Raw genomic sequence first — 27,875 nt, forward strand, 5'->3', positions numbered from 1 at the left:
TCGCTACCAAACCTCAAAAAGAAGCTTTTGGGGTGGCAGGAGATATACAAATATGTTTCCCAGAAAGTGTGTGAACTCAGAAATTCCTGTGAGCGCTCATGTAAATTTTGTCTCCCCCCTCCTTCTTCCAAGAAACGAAGGGCACCAATGACAATCTACCCAGTCAGCATCACCTGCAATCAACATATCTATGGTTCATGTCTTCATGCTCCAAAGCCAAAGGTACACGTACGTTTCTTTAGTGAGATTCTCTCTCACCTCATGACCAGACAAAAATACGAGCTCTACCACTGGCTTGCTCTGATGACACCTGCAGGTATTTCCATCTCTTATGGGGGAAAAAAAAAAGAACCAGAGCAATCTATAAAGTAATAAACAATTTATTTTTTCTTTACACAATCTTTATGAAGATAACACAGTTTATGTCTGTGATTCAAATTTCTTGTACCGCATATTGCTGAATTTAACATGGCACTTAGGAGAACAGTCACTTAAACAGCTATACAATTTAATTAATCAATTTGCCATTTCTCAGTTATGTATCTGAACATACAGCTTGTCAAATTTAAGACCATTCACTCATTTCTGATGTTTTATAAGGAAGGAAAAAATCTTTCCCTTTCTGCTGAAATATCTTACCATGTTTACAAACACTGAGGGGAAGGGGAGAATCTCTCACAGAAGACACCGAAAGGACAACAGAAAAATCCCTCTATTGATTACATATCTGGTAAAAAGAACACCACCAAACAATGTGATAACACTGGATGATAACACTGTCTATACATGTGTACAGGTCAAGCTGAAACACTATGCAGTTCTAATAACTAGAAGTGTAGCGCACCAATTGTTAGCCTGTTTAACAGAAGATAATAGATCCTTTTAAACAACTAATGAAAAGTTTCACCAGGAAGCCATGCACACATGAACAGAGATGGAGGAATACCCTGCACAATGTAACTTAGTGGTCTGGGTTACATCACATATTCTGGGAACCACGCGTGAGCAACTCTGCACATTATGTGCAAGGCCTTGAAACTAAAATATTGTCCTGGCAGTTATGTGCATGAACAGGTCACCTGCCCAGTCTGGCTGGCATGAATGTTCAACCTCATGCACCACTTCAGCAGTTCACACACAAAAACCAACTCCTGGGCTCCATGCAGGTCAGCTTTGGCAGGCCGCTGAGGCACACTGCATTTTGGCCTGGTTTCATCAGGTTTGAATACAGCCTCTGCATCCTGCATGTCCCTAAGGAGTTACTGCTCTCCAGGGTAACCAGAGTTAAGCACCACTAGAAAATTAAGTCACACAAGGACATTTGCAGCAGCAAGCAAGGAAAGCTCCCCTGATGTTACTTCCTGCTATAGGCATCTTATTTTTGTTCCACAGAGACTTCTAGTGGCCAGAGGTGAGAAGTCTCTGCCATTTTTTGACCTTTTAGCTCATCACTAAATCAGTAAGAAGCTTAACAAAATAAAGCCAACAGCTTGTAGGGAACTTGAGCATAACAGCATCAACTCATTTAATATCTGCAAGCTGACAAAATACCCAGAGACAGCACAACTTCCACAGGGTTCCTAACATTCATGGGTAACAGTCACACCGTAGCAGAACAGAGCTACTTTTACCGTACAACTGGAAACAACTTAATGGAATGAAACACAGCAACACATGCACACACTAACTGAACCATCAGCACAACTCCAACAAGAATGGTCCTGTTTCATCTTCACAGCCCAAACACTTCAATGGAATGTCTGAAAACATCTCCTGAAGTCATTGGCTTTGAGTCTTTACTATGACCTAGTCCTAAGAACAATGGATTGTAGGAATAGGGTAGGTACAAGTATCTAAACTCTTCACCTTACTATTCCATTTGTGGTCACTGAAAGGAAGAACTTCACCTTAAAAAAAAATCCACTTAACACTTGACAACATTAAAACAAACATACAAACAAAAAACCTACATTACATATTGATGTAGAGACCAGCTCTTTTGAAACCAAGACAGCATACCTAGAAAAGTAGAAAACTTAGTCCCATTTTCTTGTATTCAAATACTGATTGTAACTAGAAAAAGAATATAGTACATGCAATAATACTAAAACCCTGCCCTCCAGTACACAACCAAAAGAAACTAGGGAAGCAGAAAAAAATCCCCAGCTACTGCCTACCAGACAAGGTTGGGGACATTTTTGAAAACTAGTAACATATAAATCAAGATGATCACACCTCATTGGCAAGGATTTGCTGCCTAGGTAAAAATTATATGTCATACAGGAAGCACAACTTTTGTATCAAAAGTAATCGTCTTTAGTTACAACTTCACCTCTGATTAAATAGTACCCTTCCATATAAACTAACTTAGAATATGCTTACTTGGAGAAGGCTACAAATACATTACCTAAAATAAAATGTTTTTAAAAGTGCTGTGAAACAGAAGTAGGATTTCTCTCTGCACATAGTTAAGCTGACAAAAACAATTACATGATTATACCCAATAAAGTACTACTACTTCTAGAAAACCAAAACAAAATACATGAAATACAAGCTTGATGTACGTGAGTCTTCCCAGTGATTAATTTTGGTTTTTGCCAATTCACTGCTTCCCCAGAGCTCAATGATTTGCTGCCTGGTATTTGAATCCTAGTTTTATCATGACACATTATAGTCAATCCAACATTCTGAAGATCCAGCAGCTCAATGAAATAACACTGCAAAAGTCCAGAGAACAGCCAGCAAGGAAGAAACCCTCCTTCTGCTCAGAACCATTTACATGCACTGCTAGCCACTAAATGAGAGATGATGGTCCCCAGTCCCACTTCCACAGCAGGAACACTACAGCCCAGATGTTGCTCCTACAGCTGTCTTGCAGAAAGTGCATCCAACTCTCACAGTAAAGCTAAGTACATTGAGAGAATATTGCATTTTTCTGTTGGAAAGGGATCTTCAGCTCCCGTGTGCACATTGTGACCTTTAGGTTCCTTAGATTGATTGGTAAATATTTGTTTTATTAATCCAGTCACTACCACTATTGTACAATAGTTCTACAATCATGCAGAAAGAACTCTGTTTCTTCTTCAATAGCAAGACTTCACCTTAGGTCCTAAAGAGGAAGAAGCTTTAAAGAAAAACAAACAAACAAACAAACCAACCAAAACCAAAACAACAACAAAAAAACCACCCCAAAACCCTCGCAGAAACAAAAAATGGTAACAAAACAAACTTCCAACAGATATACAAGAAATTGGCTCCTAAAGCATGGTACTCCTGTAACAAGCTCCATTCTTCCATAATATCTGGAGTTTGGTTGTGGCCTTTTTGAACTATTGCAATCAAAACAGTGAATACAAACAGAATTGATTGAAGAGAGATTGATCTATAAACCCTTGTGCATTAATGAGAATCTTTATCAACACAGCTGACCTGAAAAAATAGATGTTTGCTATCACTATGTCATACACACTCAACAGTCAGTGACAAAAATAGGTACTTATTTTATCGTTACTTTAGAGTATATATATTCAAGCGTTCTGTTTGGGGATCCATTGCATGACACTTCAGAAAAAGACAAAGGAATCTTCATCCCAAGATTTCTGGTTAGTGACCTCAAGAATTGAGCCAACCTGAATCCAAGAAATATGACGTCCTCTCACATTGAGCCTGCGCTACAAAAAAACATGATTACATCACAAAAGCCCTAAACTCAGAACAGCAATGAATGTCACAGAGCATGGACTTTTATTTTTGTTTCACATCCAGGCAGTAATGGTGCACTTTGAGAAAACAACTGTCAACTCAGCTGTCTGATGAAACTGAGACAGATACTAAGTGCTCTACAAACAATTCCATGAACATAAATGTAAACAGAAGTGTTTGGCCTCCATACAAAGTGGTATTTCTGAAAGTGCTGGGACTTGGAAATCTGTCCTGCATATTTCCAAGAGCAAGGAGTTTACATTCTGTTTGATAGGATTCAGAATGTGTTTTGGGGGTGAACTCACTTCGGCCAGGATCCCCCAGAACAGTTTCTGTGAGGCAGTTTCAGCTATCCTCCTCATCATCACTTATCAGGTCCCTTTTCTCCTGAGACACGCAGGTGTCTCTCTCACGCAGGAAGTCCTCACGGATGGCCTCCAGCTCCGTCAGCTCCAGCCGCACCTTCTCCAGGTGATAGGCCCTGCGGTTCCTGATCTGCCGTAAGGGAAAAGGGTTCAGGTCTCCAAAAGCAATAGCAGTCAGTTTCCTGCAAGATTACACAATGGTAGAGGAAAGTCATTCATATTTGGTGGGCTTTTAAATCATTCAAACTTCATCCATATCACATACTCTATCATGTGTCACACATCTCTGGTCTCTTTTACACTTGACAGGTCTCAGATGTTATCAATATTTCAAGAAATTTCCATAAAGCATTCAGGCCTAAGATTATTTCACATGATAAAGTGTAATCAAATGCTCAGGAGTTGCCCAAGCCACCTGTAACCTCTGCTGTAGAGGTCATGGAATGACTTCCTGCTATTTCTACACAGAACATATTCCAGCAGCTTCTCTACCTGTGCACAACATGCCATGGCTCTGCAGAAAAACCCAGCTATGACACCTTGTAACTAGAATATAATTATGCATGTTTCTGTAGAGACCTCTCTTACTACAGAGTTTGAACTTAGAAACTCTGTGCAGGATGATTTTAACCCATTCAGAACATCCATGAATTCTATACAAATAAATATTTCTGAAGTTTTCCTCTACAACAGGTTCATTTTTTGTCCACATCAAGAAAGACCTCATTTTATGTGCTTTTGTGCTGCTCAAATGTAGATGATGTAAAACTTGTACAAACATGGCAGAATGAGAAACCAGGCAGTTTGAAACCTGTCTTGTCAGTCCTACCAGGCAAATTCATATTCCCTAAGTGACACTGCACTCTTTCCATTCTTAAAAGCCCAAAAGGCAGAGACTTACAGATCGGCACAGAACATACTTGTATTGCAACAATCTTTGATGTACTGAATTCTGTCCTCACTTGAACTCCCCATCTCCCAGTGATCCCTAATTAGTGCATTTTGTTGACATCTAATTCCGCCATTTTAGAAATCTTTAAACTAGTTTATTTCAGCACCAGGAAGATTAGACAGTAGAACCAAGACATCACTTCCATAAGTGGAAAAGGATGGAAAGCCAAATCTTCATCTCAGATCAAATATCAAAAATGTTGTTTGAACTAGGTAAGAAAAAAAAATTCTCTCTGCATCAATCCCAGCAATCCCTTTCAAGCACAAGATTGCTCAGCTTTAACTTAATAATAAAGCCCTTGCAACAGAAGTCAAAGTATAAGCCTAAATTTGTGTGGAATTTATTAGGCTAAAAAGAAACCTCTCAGATTTCAATAAATGATTTTGCTCTAAACTGAAAATTAGTGAGCTTCAAAAGAGGTGCAAAATATTTTCAGACCAATCCCAACCAACATTTCAAACCAATCCCAATGTGACTTTTCTTTTTAAGATGAACCTGCTGCTCTACAGTCTTGAAACCAGGAATCTAAAAACACTAGACCCTAATTTACAAACTGAGCCCTATACAAGGACTGAGGACCAGAAGAGGATCTAATTTGTATTTATTATCTGCTTCCAAGTAGATCTTAAAGCCAGCTGGAACAATGTGGCAGGAGCCTGTGCATTAACCATGCATAAGAGGTCTAAGCTGCAGGGGACATGCCTCGCATCTTTAATGCCTGAGCCAGGATTCATTTTTATTTATCATAAAGCATTTTACTAACAAGTTACCTCTGCAATGCATAGGGTTGAAGCTCTGCTGTGTTGCTACCATGATACAACAAGGTAACCTACACAAGGTTATCTCCTTCACATGCAAAAATTCTATTTAAGCCTTCATCACTTCTGACTTGCCTCTGCTAGAGAAAAGTGCTCATGACAAATCCTAGCAGTTGCTTATATCTGAATTAGGATCTAGATGGAAACACCACCAAAGCCACAAGACAGACATCTCCCATGGCCCACTAGAAGCCCTTCAGTGCCACCCCGGTGTGAGTCACCCACCTGGCATCGAGGATGGTGCGTGTGAAATAGCGAAGGTACTTGAAAATAGACATCGAATCCTGCAGCTTTAAGATTTCCTCTTCTTTGTATTTAAACAGTGCCAGGGCAAACCGGAATATTACCTGATAAAAACACATAGAGCATTTGGTAGTTTGTAGGCACAGAACACAATGAGTTTCATTATCATCTTTATAAAAACTCCCAACAGGAGTTCCTCATGCTGCACTTGAGCCCTCTAATCACATCTCCCTCTGTTTCCCTTCCCTTCCCCAACCTCCATTTCCAAAAGCTGGAAAATGTTTTGAATGGTTATTTATGCACAGTTCCTCCCTTGTTCTTTTCTTAACAGTCACTTTAACTGACAGAAGTTTTGCAAAACACCCTTTAACCCCACACTCAGCAACACCATACTTTGTTATCATGTAACAAATGAAGAACTCAGCCCATTCAACTCACCTTTGGTCCCTCATAGAGGAAGGAGTCCCAGATTTTGAAAAGGATGTCACTAACCACGCTGTCCACAAAAACCACAAGAAACCAGTTGAAAGTGATGAGGCTATAATCAACTTTATATTGTTCAAAATGAGCATGCAGTCGTGGAAGCTTCTCACTCATTAAATCCTTAAACACTCGCTGATCAACCTAAAGAGATGACAAACAGGGTGCTATTGTTCCAAATTTCCAGCCCATCATTCTGAGCAAGGCTGTTACCCATCTCTAAGTACAAGTGTTCCCAGAGGTAACCAGGAACCACAGGATCCGTCTAGCTCACACTTCCAAGCTACATCCACCCAAAGCACACACAGCTGCCCCACTGCACATCGCCCTGGTCTGCTTCTCAGCCCAGCCCTGGTCTCACAGGGCTCCTCACACAGGTGGAGTGCTCCTAGTCCTGCTCACCAGCACTGCAGTGGTTCAGCAGCATGGGAGCAGAGAACATGCTGGGCAAACACCTGGCTGGAAGAGGTAACCCAGAGCAGAGCATCACCTGGCAGCAGGAGTGCTACAGTGGCTACTGCCCACAGCACTGCCCATGCATTCCCACACTGCCCTTGCCCAGAGCCCAGCACCACCATGCCCCAAATGTGAGAAAAGGAAAAATAACACAGCTCAGGGCTGTGAAACTGTCAGTGAGAAGGGGGTTAAGGACTGCAGTCCAAGCAGGACCCTGAACAACTATCTCACTGTCCAAACGAGAGTCCTGGTGCCTGGAACCCAGCCCTGCCAGCTCCACTCCCATCCCTTCCAGAGAGGCATAGCAGACAGCTGCAGAAGAAAGCTTTTGACTGGCTGCAGTTGACAGGACCAGGCTTTATCCCAGCAGAGAACATACCTGGGATCCCAGCAGTGTCTTAGTATAATAATCACGAGGCATGAAAACTTCCACTATTGCTACTAGACACCAAAAAGCATCTTCCTGTTCCAAGTATAGAAGCGCAATTGCTACCAACCTGAAAACAGGGTTTATTTGGAGGAGAAGATTATTATAGCAACACAAACTATATTAAGAACCGTTACAGTAAAGTGTTCGTTTCTGTTCAGCAGAGATAAATGAATTAACAGCAGAGCACTGAACAGCAAAATTTAATGAAGTTTAAGATGGGGCAAAGCCACGCCTTCTCAGCCACACCAAGTGTTTGTACTCAGCTAAATAAGAAAACAGAAAAAGGCAAAAACTTGTTCTAAGAATTTTTTGAAGTGTCAGTGTTGCCAATTTTAAGGGCTCTCTAAACAGAGTCTAGTTTAGAAAGGAGATGTTTATTTTGAGCGTTAGGTGGGGGTTTCCACACTACCACTACTGCTGGCCAGCACTGCCTCACCATCTCTACTGCATCACTCACTGCTTCTGTGGGCTACTCCAAATGACAGAGCTGCTCTAAGCTCAAAAGCCTATTCTAGTACATGAAATAGGGCACAAGTGGACATCTATAGCATGTCGGGGATAATACAGGGTGTCAGACCAACACACCTGCTTCAAGCAGCACCTTCTACTACACATCTCCAAATAACAAAGCTATCCTGGCAAACGCTAACTGCAATGAATCAGAATTTTTCTTAGCATTGTAACACAAGAATCCCTTGAAATTCTGCAATTCTGATTGCAGACAACAGTGCAAATTGCTGAAATTTGTCGCTTTAACAATACAAAAAAAGACTTCAAGCATTTTTTTCTTGTTGTTTCAGAAGATGAAAAGACCTAACAAATTCTTGCACAAAAAAGCAACACAATCCCCTACAACTGACACAAAGCCAATGTAAAACTACATTTAAGTAGCTAATTTCTTATGAATTAATTCCAGTTCCAGTTTTGATTGCAAATTGATTTTACAAAATTCATTATCCAGGTCAACTGCTTTTTTCATTGGTTTAAAAAAATGTGATAGTTATTTGTTTACGATAAATTATGAGCATACAACCCATAAGGCAAACTGCAGTTCAAAACCATGTTGCTACACATGTGATTTGAAAGGCTCACTAAGTGTTTCCCTGAGTAGTTATCACCCGTGATTAACAAAACTCCTACCTGTTGAGCCCTTGGCAATATCCTATATCAGGATTTCTCCAGGAAAATGCCAGCAGCACATTTCGCAGTTTCTGGATCCCTTCGGATGTTGGGGATGAGTAATGTTTGTTGTTTGGCAAAGTCCTCAAGAGATCCAGCTCAATCTGCTTAGATGCAGGGTTTGGTTTTTCCAGAGCTTTCTGAAGCAAGGTTTGGAAGTAGCCAGGAATGGCACTGTCCTTGAACTTTTTCACATGGAGATTGACACACCATTTCCACACCTTGGAACGATGCTCATGTGGAATTCCAGACCGAATGAGGTTCTTCAGCTCCACACAGCGCATCATCTCTCTATTCATTGTGCTTGCAAGGTAGTTCTCCCACTTCACTCCTGTGGAGATCTCTCGATTCTCACTGAGTGAAAGTGACCTCAAGTCCAAAGCTCGTGATTTTGCTACCAGTTTCTCCTCCTCATCATCCTCTGGGACAGTCTGGAAGCCATATATATCATATTCACTGAAATGGAGAGGAAGAAAAAAGGCTTTCAAAATATGTCGAGTAGCCCTGAAGCTCTCAAGTTCTTCCTATTAAACATTTTTCTGAAGTAAATTCTTTACTTAACAATTACTTGTACAATTCCACATACAAAAGACTTGGTGCCCATGTTCCTGTACATTACTACATAAATAAAACAATTTACTTAACAATGTGGTTGAGTTGGGATGCACCAATCTCAGCATCTCACCTTCAGCAGCTGTAGGGCAATATCTTAGGGTCTAAGCTTGATATTGTAACTCAATGAATGAATAAACTCCCAGTGTGACCATTCCCTGGTAGCCACACTCCTACTAGAAACTGTCCCACTTCCCCTGCCAGAGTCTCGGACTCCATGAAACATTCATTCAAGGCACAAAAACACAGCAATCCCGTGGCTTTTATCCCCTCTCAGGCCAAGCCTTGCAAATCTGGCTCCTCTCCCAGTCCCTGACCTGGCTGGTACCACCAGGCCTGTGCCCTTTATTGTGAAAACAATGGGCAGTTCACGGTCCCTTTTCCAGATCAGACCACCCAGAGCTCAGTCTACATCTCCACCTGCACCAGATGCATTCCCACACACAGTGTATTTATACAGCTAAAAGGATTTCATGGCCATTCCCTCATTAATGAGGGAAATACAATAAGTAACCCAAACTTGCACATACATTCTCACTGTCTGTTTTCCACTATCAGAATAGAGCCCACTGGCCAGGACACACATACATTTAACTTAATAGGACCAAACTACCTGACCAGGTGGGGTTTGAAAAATGCTTGTTCTGGTTGTTCACTAGGTTCTGCTTTCAAGGCATCTTCCAGTAACTGTGTGATGACCTCACGAGCAGGACTTTGATCCTCAGAACAAACAGGAGTTTTCATTTCTTGAAGCAAGATCAAGTATTTACTTTCAATCTGGCAGAGTTTGGCTTCTAAGCTGGTATGCTGCAGAAAACAATATATGATATAAATCTTCAGACACTTACTTGGTACTACTACTACTTCTTTTAAAACCTGGCTCAATGCTGTTCCATTGGTTTATGCTGCTTAGAAACATCTAAGAACAGCCAGCTTCACTTTCCCATTCTTGCAACACCAGGGAACATAAGGCAGCATAGCAGACCAGATGTTTTCTACCATGTATATTTTTGCATATGAAAAATCTGAACAAACCTTAATTATCATTGCATTGTATGAAATACCTTAAAAGAACAAAATAGTTGCATTGTAGCAGCTTTAGTCTGGGCATGTTTCAACAACTTAAGCAGCATATGAGCTCAGAAATAGCATGGAAAAACTGTAAATACACACCTCTGTGCCAAAAATACAGCATTTAAACCTGGCCACTGAGTGCATGGCTTCTAAAAAACCAAAAGCAAAGCCCAAACCACAGCTACAGATACCTTACCTTAGATACAAGTGAGTGCATTTTCCCTAACCCAAAGCACTGGAAATCTTTATTATTTACCTGCAACATCTCTGCACTCAACTTCACCCAGACAGAAATTACATTCTCCCTAACACAGTCATCCTTCACACTCAGGAGAAAGCTCTACTCGGTGACCTATCAAATCCTTACACATCCCTGCCACTGACCTTAAAACAAAATAATTGCATCCTCCATTCTCAGGAAACAATGTTTGCAGACATGAACATCCCTTTGTTCAGAAGTTATCAAAATGTTCCACCAGGTCACGCAATTTTAAGAACAATTACTTCTTTCAAGAATCCATTCAGAAAGATTGCTCTGTAAGAACTGAGAGGGCTTTTTTTTTTTTAAGTTATCACATTTAATATATTTAAATTGTTCAACTTCCTGGGCAGATTTACAGCTAGAGTATGGAAAACTGCTTTAGACATTGCCAAGTGAGAACATGCTGACCTTTGCCTGCCATTCTCTCTCTCTTGCTTCTGCATTTCTTCGTAGAGCAGAAAGTTCCAGAATCTCCTTATTTAAAAATTTATTCTGGGTCTTATAACCCTGAAGATTGTCCTATTGATAAAACAAACAAACAAACAAACCAAAAGGGATTATGCCTGTCAGACAAAGATCACCTTAGAGAACAGAAACAGCAGCTACTAATAGGACTTATAATTAAAAATCTCAGGCCCAAATCAGATACCATTTTTGGACTTCATGTAAATTAAACACACATGCCATATATGAGCATAGGGTGGTGCTGGGCCTCACCTGCATCCCTCCCAGTGCTTCACTGCCTGCTGCCAGGTACCAGACAGGGAGAACAGGCCTGTCCCAGAGGCCACAGCAACACAAAGGGGGGATAAATTCCCCTTAGGCTGACACCACCCTCATCAGTCCTCACTAGAAGTATAAGTTTCTTGTCTGCCTCCACACAGAAAGGGAAACCCTTAGCAATGAGCTTCCCTGCCTAACCCACTCAGATCCTGGCTACAAGCAGTGCCTCAAAGCTGAGCCTGTTGCTGAGGCTGGGACCCTCCCAGGTGCCACAGGACTCTCACACCTCCCCGCATCTACAAGCTCTGTCTGCTTTCTGCCAAAACCAGACTTCTAGTTTCAACTTTATCTTTTAAAACTTACAGGCTCACATATAAGAAAGAAAACGATATATGTTTATGCATATTTTAAGTGATTCATTTATATTATAAATTCTTTGGAATGTTAATCAATTTGAAATGCAACATTTACCCAAAGGTGAGAAAACCTCTTTAGAGCAAAGGGAACTTCAGTAACTTCAGAAACTCCATTAAGAACTTGTGACATGTTCAGAGAGGTAAGTTAAAGAATAAAACTAAAGCATTAGTAGGAACTGGAGCAGCTTTAGTAAAACAGGTTCTTATACTCTTCCCTCTTTTTCGTCTCCTCAGAGCTTCCCTTCACTTTTCCACATGCTCTTTGTTGCCCCACTTCTGATATTTAAAATAATAAAAAGAACCCAAAAAACAAAACAAGCTTTCTGTTTGTTTTCCTCCATGCTTGTACTTTCCTCTCAGCCCTAATCCTTCCTGTTCCTTTGATTATTTCTTACATCCCATCTGCTCCACGCCAATGATTAATTAATTTACTGACAGTATAGGACCCTGCACCAGCGATGGCCCAAAGGAAGGAAGTTCTGGGTAGATTGTCACAGAACAGCTCAAAGTGGAGTTCCACACTGAGAAAGACTCTGCTGATGAGTGTCCTGAGGAACTGCTGCAGGGACCTCAAACAGTACAGCAGACTAAAAAGTACTTTTACAGGGAGAAGAGATTGCCTATGCACCAACAGAGACAGTGCTCTTACTTTTAGTCTGTCCAGTTCCTGTAGTTCCTTGTTAGCACAGGTGGCTGTGGGGGAATTTATTGCCCCACTTTGAGAGGATGTGGTGTCCTCACACTCACTGAGCTTATGAGAGAGTTTCATGATGACTTCATCTTTAGCTTGAATGGTTTCCATCAGCATTCCCAGCCGTTCATTGAGCTCTCCAACTTTACACTTCAGATTCTTGACTTCCTGCTGGAGGCTATCTTTTTCCAGATTCAACTTTTCAAGCTGATTGTTGAGGCCCAAAATCTGGTCATCTTTTTGGTGCAACAGCTCTAGTGTGTCTTTGGGAACCCCCTCGCAAAGGTGGCTTGCAAAGTATTTATCATATTGGGAAGAGCGCACTGTTTGCTGCAGAAGTCGAACCAGCTCCTGAGAATTAAAAAAAAAAAAAAAAAAAGCAAAGAAACTCTCTGACATTTTTACATTCCTAAATTTTATACCTTAGAAATTGAACATCAAGCAAAACAAAGCTTTTGGAATGGGTTGAGACCTCATGTTGGTGTTTTAAAGAAAACAAGAAACACTTAATGACATGATTTCTAGCAGGCTAATGCCTTACAAGGACCAGCCTACACAGATGGCTTCAGTGTCCCTCACTGAGCTAAGGATCCTGCCTGAAATGGCTACAACAGCTTAAAGAAAGGGAAGGGAGCTGAGGCCCAGCAGCTACCCAGAAGCTGAACAAAGCCTTGCTTGCAAGCAGCCCTGTTGTAGGATTAACAGGAAGACGCTCAAGCTCAAAAAGCTACCAGAAAACATTACAGAATAGAAAAAGCAAAGGTAACTAAGAGCTCTCTTCTCTAACAGATGTAAATAGAAGGAAGGGTTTCCTGCTTTGCCAAAAAGGAAGTCTTTGAAAGGCTGTTTCATTCCTGAAAATCCTGCCAGAGGAATGACTACCTAAGACACTGCTTTTCTTTTTCAACTTATTAAAACAGAAGCAGCTGTGAGTGCAGTGTTGCACCAGACTAATGAGATTTCTCACAGCAGCAGGCTCAGAAGCTCAAATGTACTCCTAGGAAAGATAACACCTAAAATGAGTATAAATATGGGGCTCAGACTCCTCCTTTGGTTTTCCTTTGACGGCCTCACACAAAGGAAAATACAAATAGCAGAAGTAGCAGCTCTACATATGATCTCAAACATTTTTCTTCTTAAAATGAGCAGAAGTTCTTCCAGATAAAACCCAGGTATTGAATAAATTTGGGTTATGAGGGCACACAAGCATGACCACAATGTGAGTGCAGTCCGCATACACACATTAAAGCCAGGCCTATCTTACAAAACCCCTCCTGAGGAGAGAAAGAAGCCAGGTCTATTTCCCAGCCACTGCACTAGCACTGAAAGAATGAAAAGACAGAGAATCTGAAAGGAGAAGCTGCTCAGATATTGTATACACACATGGAAAAAGAAGCTATGCCTATCAGCCAGGATCCTCAAAGACACCAAACAAGTAAACTTCAGAGAATAAGGAAGACAGATAAACCAACTCAATGAACAGTGTGCTAATGGAAGTTTTATCCTGGGATCTTACCTTTGACACATGCAAAAGATGGCCCTCCTTGTTTGAAGACTCTTTGTACACAAAGGTTTGTTTAGAACCATAATTTTGTAACAACCAACCAGGTCTTAAAGCAGTGAGGCGGCCAGAAAAGTTAAACTCATAATCACCTGCCAGACCCATGTGCTTTCGTGCACTTTGCCTGCAAGTTTCATTACCTTTTGGCTCAAAAGATCTTTCTTTAGCTTCTCCAGCTCTTCCTGCTGGCTTTGATACTTGAGCTGCAGTTCAGAGACCAGTCTGCTTCCGCTGCCAGAACCCCACTCTGTCGGGGAGGAGTCGCTGCTGGTGCGGTTCTTGCTTGAGCCAATCATCTCCTTCAGCGGGCGCCTTGCTTTGTGTGGAATGCGGCCAGAATCAAATGGAAAAGCTGAACTAGTCAGTCCTGCATGAAACAATTCCTTCTAGTTCGGTTCACTTAGTAAAAGGGCATTTCAAAGCATCCAGCTTTCCTTATGAAGTACACTCATTAACATCAGACTTTGAGCAGCTCTCAAACCACTCAACACAATAATACTAACCATACCTCATTTTCCAAGTTGCTTCCTTTGGTGGGGAAAAAAGAAGTTCAAAATCTTCTCCCCTCCAAGATAAAAGACTTGGCTCATAAATTAACACTTTTCATATAAGACATTATGAAAATAAAAGGTATCCCTAACTATGGCAAAGAAAACTTTGCTTCAAATAATCAGAGCAAAACCACCTCTGATATCACAGCCTGCTGCACCTCTAAGAAGATCCAGCCTAAGGTTTCACCTCCACATACAGGATGTTTTCTAACAGATTAAGTCACTTGGATGCTACCTAAAGTGCTCTTAAAGAGATGTAAAAACATCTTGACAAGGTTATTCCAGACACTGGTCAAATCTGAGAGCTAGTTACAATACACAGATGAGCTATTGCTTCATTCCATCCCTGCTTCTGCCCCATTTCCAAAGCAAGCCAGTGTAACAGGTAGACACAGAATCTACAGGCAATGCTGCTTCAGTGGGTGACACTTGAGTGAGTAATCAAACAAATATTAGCATTTCCCTTTGCCTTCACGTTTTGCAGCTCCTGTGCTAAAATGAGCCAGCAGTATGCTCAGGAAACCCCAAACAGTGGATAACAAGGCTTTGTCCTTATTCTCCTGTATTAAATGGCAGGGGACCCCAAACACATTATAAGGAATTGACTATTTTAAAAATAGCTCACAGAGCTGTGGATGTGGTTTGTGAAGATAAAGATAAGCTTCCACTTATTTCCTAGGGATAGACGTAACAGTACTCTGTGCTAAACAGGGTAAGACACACGATCCCCTTCCTTCCTCCACTTCTACCTTTATTTCCTTCTGCCAGGTGCTTCCTCTTTTCTTCCAGAGCCATTGAGTCCTCCAAGTCTTTTGGGGTTGGATCCAGCAGCTCCCACTCCTCAGTGGTATAAAACACACTCTTGCGATTTTCGTTGCTTCCTTTTCTCAAGGAGGACATGGAGTTTCTGTGAAAAAAGCAGCAGGAAAAAGTGACAAATACTTCTCCATTTTGCATTCTTTCTATAAGGGGTTTTTCACAGTTCAAACAGTGCAAACTAAAAATAAGCTAAAACCACAGACAAAACCAATACCAAATAAAAGCTCAAAGAAAACAAGGCATACACTACCAAACAGCACTTGCAATCAACAGTGGTAAATTCTAGCAACAGAATAATTATTTTGCTTTAATGCCATGGTCTTTTGCACCCCCCTGTTTTAGCCCTGTTTTTGCAGCAAGCAAATAGAAAACCAAGTTAGGATTTACAAACAGCATCTCTTTTATTTATCAGTTATAGTTTGGAATTTCAGGGTAACTGCCAAGCATTACACTGAACAGCATGCAGTCAAAACACATGGATGTTATAGTTCCATACTAGGGATTACTGGAAAACTTGGAATCAGCCAAGAGACCTGCTGCAGCTGAAATGCTGATGACAAGAGTCCTTTGCAGTTTTTCTTTTCTATGGTGCAACATGGCCAACTATCTGCAAGAACATTTCAGGAGCATCCTCTGAATTTGAGACAGATAATTTTATAGAGAACAACACATTTCCCAGCAGGATGAGATTACCTCACCCAGCTCCCCCCAGCTATCATGCACTCAGGAATGTCCACTCATATCTGTGAGTATTAACATAACTCGGTATTGCAAAGCCTTTGTTCAACTACACAAGGACATTCCAAATCAACCCATATGAACCAGTTCAGTATTTCAGGTTCAAAACTGGAAATATATTTAGTATCTCAGCATTTCCCGCACAGTCTGTGCAAACTCACAAAGATGCTTTCACTCAATCAGCCATGTTCTCTCTTCAAAACCTATGCAGAAAATAATCCATTTTACCCTTTCAGGATCATTTGATGATCCCAGCCAGTCTTTCAGCTTCACAAGAGATTGAACACCTTATCAACAAGCCTGGCAAAGACTCATTTATGCTACAGATTTAATTTTTAATCCAGAAAGAATCCCAATTCCTGATGGGGGAAGAAGCTTAACTTCTTTGTTCAGAGGTTCCACACGAATTGAGTAGATCATTTAGGAGATGATGGATATATTTCCTGATGATTGATTGGGCACCCAGTATCACTGAGTGTCTCAGGAAGTGTTCCCTGGCACCTCCATCACATCTCTTCTCCAAATGGTGGCTGATCTCTCACCAGGCAACTCCAAACTGCCTGTTCTGCACTCACTCAGCCTCAACATTTAAAAGCCTGAATTCCACCTTCTAAAGCTGAAAAAGCCACAAGGAACATGTCAAGGGACTTCCAGAAAAGCTTCTTGAAAGAACTGCTGTTAGGTCTATGAAAAATCATAGCTGATGCTGAGCTTTGTAATGCTTTTGCACAGGTTTGTTCAGGGTACTCAAGCAGCACTCCTTCAATGCTCTCTATTAGATTAAATAAGATGAAAGATTAAACAGATAAATTTGAAAACAGTATTTAATTTTCCTAAGTACAACTGGACAACCTACGCAAGAGCCAATCATATAATCTAATGAGTCTTTATTTTTAAATGTTTAAGTCTTTTATGGTCATATAACTGGAGGTTACTATAATTCAGTATGTTTCCAAATCTATATTCTGCATAGTAGCTGAGAGCATGAAAATGAACAAAAAAAAAGAAGCCTAAAGACCACTTAAATAAAGTGGTCTGTATATATCAAATAGTACTTGAAAGTGCAATTTTAGAAGTAGAGAAGCATATTTCAAGTTTAATTACTACAAATATATACACATCTTAACTCCAAGACATATTTCTCTTTTTTTTCCCCTCTATTACATCACAACTGCTACCTAGGATGCAAATACAGCTATTACAGCAATATTTTCTCTGTCAGACCAATGTAAATGAGTTCAGGAGGAAGGACGAGGCTTTGACCAAGACACCTACACATCTTAATGCAAATTAATAAATATAAACCAAAAATCACAATCCAGTAAAACATTGGACAGGGCATGCATATTCCAAAGGCTGTCAGATCATCTCCTGTCCCAAATGGCATAGAACTTCTGGAGAAGGGTGAAAAACAATCAACCACAACACTAGGGGAAAAAACACAGCTAGAAAGAGTCAAAAGCAACACAACTGGTAACCTCTGAGATCTCTGTGCTAAACCAGAAACCTCTAGAAGAGATCTGCTGAACTTGGCACTGGTGATGAAAATGAGTATTTTCTTCCTTTCCATTTTCTCAAGAAGGTTGTGATCTGGTCTGGTTAACCAAAGCCACAGCACTGCTTTGTGAGCTGCTCTGTACTAGCACTCTAACATGCTGTGTGCAGAAGTGGAAAATCCATCTGTCTGGGCAAAGCAAAACACAAAATTCTTTAGAAAGAAACCCAGCAGGAGAGCTGAAAACCAATGGGACTGCTTTGCTTAAAGCAATTAATACTAAAGAGTAAATTCATATGAGCGAGGTGTTTTGATGTTGTTCAGAAGGGTCTGCCACACTTTTGCTCAGGAGTTCAAACTATACCCACTTCAAATCTGTGCCCAGTGCTTTAATTTCTTTTAAGAAAACAAAAAATAAGGATTTATATTGGTCTGATTTTCATCACTAAAAATAGTTCCTGTGCACTGAGTCCTAGGACTACAATCATGCTGGGAATTGGCAGCTCCATGAAAAAGCAGCAGTGGCTGAGAATACAACTCAGCCCCAACAATTCAACAACTGCTGGGGTTCAGAGAGCAAAGGCATGACTGGAAGGGCTGTACAAGACTTGAGTGTCCCTTCCAGCTCTCAGTGATGCTACACAATAATGTTCCCTCACACCTTCCAACACGACCTAGAACAAAGAAACAGTTTACATGAGGAGATAACACAGCAAACAAATCACTCCATCACCTGCCATCACTCCAAGGAGCTCCACCGACCAGACAGGGATGTAGGAAATAGTCATAGCAGAACCACCAATCTCACGGAAACTCTTTCTCCCAGGCTCCCAACTTACTTGATCTCAGTACCCCACTGTTTAAGTGAGAAGTTGATGGCACTTGCTTGGACTGGTGCAGGCTGGGAGGCTGCTTGTTCCCCCACCAGGTCTGTAGGAGAAGTCTCCACAGCTAGAATATTTCTAGCTCTCTCTGCTGAAGCATTTTGACTTAGGATACTCAAATCTGTATTAAAAGAAAAAAAAAAGGAAAAAAAAAAGAGAGAAAAAAGGCATAACCTTCAATAAGTAAAAGAATAGTGGGTATGTAAAGTCATACACTGCTAAGTCTGCCAGTGACATTGTTCAGGTCTGATTTCAAATCGCAACATAACTTTATAAAACATTCTGTTCAAATGAACCTTAAAAATAGCAAACTTCTCAGTGGGATCTCACTGCAGCCATATAGTTTTGATAACAGACAGGATCTCTGTGATGCTCACAAAGCATTATTTCATGAGTGATTTACAAATCAGAACTAAGGTCAGAACAATGTCACAAAAACACTGACCCAGCTTCCAGTGTATGCCCTGTCCCATAAGTTATTCATGCTAAAAGTGACTCTGCTGCTCAAGTCAGTGAGGTTTGCAGACCTGAGGCAGTGCTTGATTCAACATTTATATTAGAAAGTAACTTATTGGATGGGCTGTGACTTGAATAAAACCCTAGGAAATGATGATGCCCTCTTTTATCACTGGTGAGTCTTTCAGCCCTTGCTCTGACAACTGCCTGGCACCAGCAGCAAGACCATCTTTTAGCAAACTGTACCCAGCACTTACTCAGCAGAGGGTTACTTTTATCAAGTATCAAAGATTAGAAGTAGAAAGAACCTTCTGTGAAAAAGAATATGAGGTATTAAAGACTACTGACACTGGGAATATCTTAAACCCTTGAATAAATGGTATCTGACAGAGAAATGTATCATGTCATGTTTCAAATAGGGGTACAAGTTACCCTGCCTTGATTTTTATGAACAGATGCTTCAGGGCCTTATCAGCCAAAGAGAATTCCAAGTTCTTTTGCACTGTGGCTGCTTGAACTGAGCAGAGATCAGCTAAAAGAGCTTAGATAAAACTAAACACAGGATCATTTTTCCTGTCTAATTAAGAGGAAAGATAATAAGTAGGTTTTCACTACAAAATAATAATTAAAAACTAAACCAAACACACACCCCCCAGAAAATCCAAACATCCCAAGAGAAAAAAAAAAAAAAACACAACCCAACCCACAACAGACAAACCAAAACCTGATAGATACTCAAAGCCAGGGTGGAACACTAGCATTCTGCCTTTACACTTCCAGTTTGTTTCATCTTCCACCTATCTGACTCTGCAAAGTCCCTTTAGATGACTTAGATAATGGTCTAGGTAAGGGAACTGCTCAAGAGCTGAATTCCCAACAAATGCATCTCCCTTCCCAGACATGCCAACTGTGTGGATGTGGCACCTTGAGGCTGCTCACTAGACATCTCCTGCCCACACCAGCCAGGAGCTTGGTTACAGACATGGGCTGCACACACAGCACAAACGACTATGGCCACTCATGCAACCTCCAAAAAAAAAAAAAAAAAAAAAAAAAAAAAAAAAAAAAAAAACAAAAAACACCCCCCAAAAAAACCAAACACCCCCCCCCAAAAAAAAAACCAACACAAATGGTTAGAAACTACATTAACATTCAACCAATTTCAATTAAAAAATCATAAGCCCACATCCTATAAAGAATAAGTAATTTATTTGACTTCCATGGTAGTAAGGCACCTCCAATTCAAATCCTACAGTGTAATTTTTGATAATATTACCTTTCCCACATCCCACTCTGAAAAATACTTTCAAGTATTTTTCACTACATTGAATGTTCTCAAAAACCTTTCAAGGCTGATCCACAAAACAGTACCTAGCTCCATGTATGCCCCAGTCAGTCCAGATTTCTGAACTGGGAGGGGAGAGGAAAGGGGAGGACGTACAAGCAAGGCTGCAGTGAGCAGTTCTGGGTTTGGACTGAAGACAAACTACTTCCCCATGTAAAACATTAGTGATACTACTCAACTTGAGCAGTAGCAAAATAAACCAATTTCTGTGCTCCACTATAAAGCGTATCACTACATGCACATTCACCTCTTCAAAAAGCCACAAAACACATCTTAGTCATCACTCTAAAACCAGAGCCTTACAGAATCCCACAACTCTAGAATAAACCCTTGGGGTACTTGATTAAAAAGAAGAAACAAGCATCAATCATTCTGGCTACTTCTATTTTTGCCAGAAGGAATCCCTACTTGCATACTTTAGTTGATGGCAAGAGTCATCACTGATTTGTCCTAGAAAATGAGACACTCTAGATGCAGCCCCAAATCCTACATAATGCAGTTTAACCGCAGGCTGCCCCTGAAAGGGATGGGCCCTGTCCTGGATATAAAAAGAGCAATTTATATTTAAAACAAAAAAAAAAAACCAAAGAAAAAACAACAAAAAAAAAATCCCAAGAGGAGGTTCAGCTGGCTCATCTAGAAAGCCCCCAGTGACTCACAGAAAGTACCAGGTCAGCGATGAGGTGTGAGGGAACAGCACCTGCACAGGCTGCAGTGACCAAGGCTCATTTCACACTGTGCCCCAGCTCTGAGGGAAGGAGCACAAACAAGAGCACATCCTGTGGCCAAGTTACTGATTAGATGTGATGCGACCCAGCACTCTGCTGCCAAGAGGGCAGGCCTGTCTGCTGCTTTGCTCTGCCTTCCTGTATTTAGTCACTGTGCCTTGCTCCCTCCTCTGCAGCTTTGCAGTCACCTGATTGCACACTGAACATATTCCACTCATCAATCTAGCAGAAATTAAAAGAAAGTCCCCCTCTGATTAACATTTGAACTCAAACTGCTCAGCACAGGGTCAGTTAAACACAACAAAAAAAAGGGTGCAGCAGAGAACAAGAGGTTGAAGGCAGAGACACAAAGGGCTGAAAAATCCAAAGCCTGTTCCCTTTCACAACACTCAGATTTTTGCCCACCGGTGCACGTGCTCTGGAGCACATGGTTTGACAAGCTGCTGCCAAGAAAGGGGTCTCAAATCATTACCAACAATTCTCTTGGGCTAATACTGCCACTCACCTGTCCCTACAATGGCTAAGAACCCAATCTGGAGAAGAGGCTGATGGGTGCTACCTACGGACCCTGAGCTAGGACTTGGCAGGGCCAGCCCTGCACCAGCTCCAGGCAGGAGCTGGGCTCTGCTTTCAGCAGGGGCTGTCTGTAGTACCTCCAAGGCCCAGCAAACACACATGAGGCCAGCTATGCTCAGCAGCAGCCACAAGCAGCATCCTCTGAAAGGAGAGCAGCAAACTGGGTTAGAGGACAACACTGCAACAGGACCTGAACCTCAGGAGGGACAACAGCTCAGCACCACTGGGTTTACAGAAGGAACAAAGTGATACCCACCAAATCTAATATCTACTGATGAAACATGTCTGACTCTGCTTAGACCCAGGAGAGCCTTACTAATGCCTCACTTGGCACAGAACTGGATTTTACTCACTCCTATTTATGGATAACAGAAATCAGCAAGGAATCAATTTCCATAGGGACTGAGGAATAAAACAATTCAGAAGTGCCTGCACAATGTAGTAAAAAATGCAGAATAACTCTGCATAATATACAGACATTTTTCTAACTCTGACACTAGTACAGAATTATGTTTTCCTTGCCTAAAGGTATTTCAGAGGCTGCAGACCGTCTTCCAGTTTTGAAAGGCAAAGCATTTTTATCAGAGACATCCACAACAGCACACCTTTTAAGGAACAAAGTATGGTCATTCAGAATGCAAAATATACCTGTTCCCATTAAAAACTGGAGTTTGCATCTCAGGATATTTATCATATTAACTTTTTAAGATATTGCAATCATTCAAAGACAACTTACCTAATCTAAGCTTAATGAAACCTAGTCATAAGGCTACTCAACTTTACTTCATTTCTAAAAACCTGTTTTTCAAGAAATCCACAGATTTTGTAAAGGATACAAAATCACATATAAAGTTACATTTATGTTAAATAATTGTAGTGTATGCAACATTTACACAGTGTTACTTGATAAGCAGATGTGAAAAGCTCTGTTAAGACTGCTCTGTATCCAGCGCAACACCCTGTATTGCTGAAATGACACTGAGGAGAGCCACGTGCCTCCTGTTCCCACCCACGTTTCCAACATACCAGGGCTGTCTTTGGCCACAAGACCTTTGGAGAAGTCACTGGGCGTGGGGGAGGTCCGGCTGTCCCGCTTGGCTGCGTCCAGGTTGTTGCAGTACTCCCACCTCTTCTGCTGCAGCTCCTGCAGCCAGTAGGTCATGTCCTGCCGAGTTGCAGCCTGCAGCACACGGGCAGAGCAGAGCGCTGGTGAGATCTCTGCATGCCTTGGGACACAAGCTCAGGCATTCCCAATGCAGTAATAAACCCAACACACACCATCAGCACAATCACCAAGCTCTCTTCACTTGAAATCAGGACCATGTGAAAGAAATAACCACAGTGCATCAGGTGCACCTTGTGCTCACTTGCACATCCGTGATTCTCATGCCAGAATTTTCCATTAGAAATAGTCTCATGCATTCCTTTTCTTCAGTTTTACACTTAAGCTTTAGAAAATGCAGCAGCACCTTGTATTTTGCACACAAAGCACTGTTTGAACATATAACTACCAATCCATTTTATGGGAAAAGATCCCATACACATTCAGGAAGATTCCCATCTTCTTTTAACTTGCTTTCTTACCAGCAGAAACCAACAAATGAATAATGCAATGCCTCTTACCTTAATGACTAAATCTACATACTATATTTCCTGATGATCCCATGAGCTAACTAGCTTCTATGAAAAAAACATATTTTGAAAAAAACTACAAAATCCAACGTTAATGCCTAATCTACAAGACTACAGTCAAAAATGTGAATGGGCAGTAAGTGAGGAAGAATTCAAACACACCTTGAATCAGAGCTCTGAGTAATTTCAAAGCATGTCAAATGACAATATATAAATACCAGGAAGAGACAAATGAAGGTACCTGACACTGCAGGTGCTCTCACGGAAAAGTTACTGTTATTTCAACATACATCCTCAGCTGCCGGTCTAGGACAAGCACCTGACCTGGTGACATGGACTGCTCAGGAACAAAAAATTAACACAGATGAGAAGACTCTCCCCTAACACCTTCGGCTGGTTAGTACAGGGAGTGCTTATCTTTTAGCCAGCCTTTCTCCTACCTCCTCCCAAAGAGCATGGTGGCATTATCACTAGAAAAGATGATTGTTTATTCTTTAAAGATAACCTAATTTCCAACAGTCTTCTGTTCCTCACAACTTAAGAGGACACCTGTGCCAGGCACAGCTGCAATAGAATGGAAAGCAACAAACAACAGACATTTCCTTACAAAAGCATACAGTAAATGCTGCATAAAGCACAACAATGGCACAGAACTATCTTCATTTTTCATCTGAGGACACTTCTGGTCTAGTAAAACTGAGGCTTCATTGGCAATACTTTGGCCCCAACAGCAGCTAATGACAAGACAAAGCACATCAGCACAGCAAACAAAAACTGATGCTTCCCCAGGGTGCTCTCTCTGGCTCAGCAATTTCCAATCTTTGTTTAGCAATGAGAGATAGAGATTTTTATTTTACCTTTTGGCTCTTTGTACCCCTACGAGCTTTAACATCCACAACAACCACTCCAAAACACCATTCAAGGTGATGAAGCACAAAACCTCAGTTCCCTAGAGCTGCCACTCCAGATCCTTTCAGTACATTATGCACATGGTAGGATACAAGATACATAAGCAAAATACATATTCATAAATCAAGTAATGAAACAAACAAATGATACATGAGGACACTGCAGAGCCAGTTGGTAAGAAAGATACGTAATCAAGATATTTCTAATCTGAAATAGAAATCACCTTCATATATTCTTTCTTGCTTACTCACAGGAATCCAGAGAAAACCATTTCCCTCATACAAAAATACATAGGGTAAAGAATAGTTTAGAAGGTCAAAGAACTGGAATCTGGGACATGCTAATGCCCACAGGCACCTCTGGCAGACTGGGAATGATCACCACAGGAGCAGGGTTTTAAGTCTACAGTCACTTCTTGCCAGGAGTGAACATCTCCCCTTCTATTCCCAGCACTGAAGTATTTCCTTTGGAGCTTTAGCCAGTGGCAAGTCTTCACTCCTGGAAAATTGGGGAGTTTAAACTTCCTTTAGAGACACTTGCACACAGCCATGTAAAGCAGTGTTTTACTGTGCTCCAGCAGAAAACCAACAAGAATTCAAAGACCTTCCACTGCCACAGGATGCAGTACTTACGTGGTTCTCTTTGCTACCACAACACAGCTAATGAGGCAATCCACCTGCAACCAAAGTTATTCCTGCAATTAACTTCTGCCCAAGACTTCTTGAACTTAACGAGCCTCTCTCCCAATTTGTCCCGTCACCATCTCACCAATCACCTGAACTGATGTTACTGGAGCTGCTCCTCGCTGGTTTTTTTCCCTGGTGAGCTGCACAGACTGTGACACCCTCAGCTCCCAGGCAATGTTGTCACACGCAGGGCCAGCAGCAGTGCCCATCCTTCTGCAGAGAGTGCCAAGGCAAAGCAGCACAAGGTTCTCACACCCCGGCTTTAAGCAATTTACCAAGGAATTACTCAGTGCCCTCCTGCTCCTCTCTCCCTGCCTTCCTTTCCTCCCATACACACTCCACTCCTGCAGTCTTCCTCTTCTGTTTGAACAGTTTTGGCTGCGTTTATTACAGGCATCTCAGTTATTTACAACTAAAAGAGTATCCTAAAAATCTCTGTTAAAATTAGTTTTGTTTAAGCAAAATTAATCATTGAAGCTGTTGTTTGAAATAGACTATTTAAAACAAAACAAAATAAAACCAAGAACCACACAGAATATTTAAGTCTTGCTCTTCACTTAATCATAAAGAGCACAAATTTGGAAACATATTTTTAAATTAACTTTATCTGTCAAAGAAAGCACTTCCATGCTTGTCCCATTTCTCAGGACTTTTCCAAGTACTTGGCTACTGCTTACCATGAGAGATGGAACGTTTAATCAGACAGAGCAGCAATCAATCTCACAAAAAGTCCTTATACCTACTAAAGTACTGCTAAGGTGCTTTCTTCTGCAGAGCCATGCACTCACATTTTAATGGATGCATTTCTGTGAGAAGAAAAGCTACCATGAATGTCACCCCAACTGGTGTGAAGTACGGAACCACTGTAAGTGTACTGCTGCAAACTTACAGGCAACAGTGGGAGTAAAAGATGCTCTTTAGTGAGGAGCCATACAGTACCATGTAGTTTTCAACTTAAACAATGGAAAATTACTGTAATTTAATTTAAAATAGTCCTCTGTATTCTCTCACTAAGAATGATGCAGAACTGTTACCTTCTGATGCAGAAATTACACAAACACAAGAATGATTTGAGGAAAAAATCCATGCACTGCCATCCTCTATCTGGATCCACTGGTGGAACATGTATGCCAACATAAAACACTTTCAAGGAAGAGTCCAAAGAAATACAACAAGCAGACCTCACTTTTTGAGAAATCTCATGAAAATTCTTGCTACATTTCTGAACACAGAAACTCTCCCTTAAGCTACTTTGCAAAAAGGGAACACCACCACAAAGTTTGCATTTCTCAAGATTTACTATTCCTGCTATGCTCAAACAGCAAATCTGAAGCGAGATGGCTTCTTCTGGAGGGCAGCCCAACTTCTGATTAAAGCACTGCCACCACGAACCATCAAAGTTCAGAGCAAAAAGCATCAGCTCAGACAACAAACCACCCTCAGTGCTGAGCTTCCTCCTGTGCTGTGTCAGGCCCTGCAGCAAAACTGTTCAAACTCAACATCACTGATCCTGCTGCATCCTTCAGGATCCCTGGCAATTGCAGCATTCCCTAAGACACTCCCAGTTCAGCAAGTCTGGTGTTCAACACTTGCAAGCATCAGGGCCATGAAATCTGCAGTGTCTGGAATGCTTGCACTTGGCCCAATAGCCCAGAACACTTTTTTTTTTTTTTTTCTCTCTCACAACTCTGTGCAATTTCTGCTCCCCTTCCCATTCACCACTGCTCATAGAGAAGTTCACCACACAAGTGACTAGACACACAGTCCAGCACCACTGGCCAGAGCTCATTTGTTCCTGAAGCAAGCAAAATGTATCAGTGCAAGACACTGCTTTAAAAATAAATGAGAAATACTGCCTTTGTTCACTTATGTATATCCATAATGGTAATTATTTCCCCCGTTAACACAAGGCCTTGCTGTGCAAACACTGCCAAATGTTCATTTGATTGTATTAGCAGCATTCTGTGGTACAGCAGCTATTTGCAGGATCAGTATTTGCATGCCTGTCCATGAAAACAGTCTCAAACACAGTTTACCCATAATTCACAAAGTACACAACTGTCTGTGCTCCTTTACCTAAAGGGATGGTAGCTGTTATATATATTTAAATGGAGAAGATTTTTAGACACACTTAGCTTCTGCTGCACTGTACCTGTTGGAAATTTACAGAAAAAGCACAATCACACAAGTGGCAGGCAGGTTAGCTACAGTTCTAAAATATTAACTTGCTTTATTTGCTGTAAAGGCTGTAGATTATTTTTTCCAAAATTCTTATCTGGGAAACAAAGCTAGAGTACATCATAGAGTTCTCAGCTCCCATTACCTGACAACAGGCTGAGCAATCCAGATGATGAAATCATTATACTAACAAGAAACTGAGGCTTTAAAAGAAACAATGCATTCCTCAACAGCATCCTCATTTCAATCTGGAAATTCCAGTAGTTTATTTTTTATTGCTCTTCTCAGTCTATAACACTGAATGGGAAAGGCCAGATCACAAGATGTAGAAATTTTGAACAAGCAGCAATTTGAGGAAAAAAAAGCACATGAGTTACAGGCTGAAGAATTCATTTGACTTGACTTTATTCCTTGTGCTCTGTGTGTAATGTCTTCTTGATAGATTCAATCACATTTGTTTTTATCAGGGGCTGGATTGAAGGGGGAGGGAGAGGGGTCGGGTTGTTTGGGTTTTTTTTCATTTATCATCTTAAATTAATTTGCAATTCTACATATACCTAAGTTAGCTGAAGGATGCTTTTAAAGGCCTTAAAGAACTATCATGCTGGACAGAAGAAAATTAATTTCAGCTGCAAAAACCTTATTCCTTGGTGAATGGCCACAAAACACCAGCTGATGCTGCAATACCCCTTATGATTTTCATTAACTGCTTCCTTCCTATATAAACCCCTACAACATAACAGCACTTTTATGGATAATCACTTGGCTGCTTTAGGGCACCACAGCACAAAATCATCTTTTTCTCCTAATTGAAGAAATTAATTTGACCTTCTTAACTGACACCATTTCTCAAGCCCCATGACATGAGGAAAGTTCTAAATTATGCAGGTTCTTTCCTAGAGAACACTGGAAAA

At 41.0% G+C, this 27,875-nt stretch overlaps 1 protein-coding gene across 1 annotated transcript in view; it reads right to left on the reverse strand.

Moving 5' to 3' along the window:
* Positions 1 to 370: 370 nt before the first annotated feature.
* Positions 371 to 27,875, reverse strand: part of TBC1D2B (TBC1 domain family member 2B) — a 29,549-nt gene continuing 2,044 nt past the window's right edge. The window contains exons 2-13 of the mRNA XM_062501666.1: positions 22,583 to 22,736; positions 18,407 to 18,572; positions 15,265 to 15,422; positions 14,105 to 14,331; positions 12,362 to 12,754; positions 10,982 to 11,092; positions 9,851 to 10,044; positions 8,587 to 9,081; positions 7,396 to 7,513; positions 6,519 to 6,704; positions 6,063 to 6,184; positions 371 to 4,249 (exon numbers count right to left, since the gene is read on the reverse strand). Of these exons, the coding sequence (XP_062357650.1) occupies positions 4,048 to 4,249; positions 6,063 to 6,184; positions 6,519 to 6,704; positions 7,396 to 7,513; positions 8,587 to 9,081; positions 9,851 to 10,044; positions 10,982 to 11,092; positions 12,362 to 12,754; positions 14,105 to 14,331; positions 15,265 to 15,422; positions 18,407 to 18,572; positions 22,583 to 22,736 (2,526 nt within the window). The 3' untranslated portion in view covers positions 371 to 4,047. The remainder of the gene's footprint in view (positions 4,250 to 6,062; positions 6,185 to 6,518; positions 6,705 to 7,395; positions 7,514 to 8,586; positions 9,082 to 9,850; positions 10,045 to 10,981; positions 11,093 to 12,361; positions 12,755 to 14,104; positions 14,332 to 15,264; positions 15,423 to 18,406; positions 18,573 to 22,582; positions 22,737 to 27,875) is intronic.

This window comes from Cinclus cinclus, chromosome 13 (genome assembly GCF_963662255.1).
Source record: "Cinclus cinclus chromosome 13, bCinCin1.1, whole genome shotgun sequence".
Lineage (NCBI taxonomy): Eukaryota > Metazoa > Chordata > Aves > Passeriformes > Cinclidae > Cinclus > Cinclus cinclus.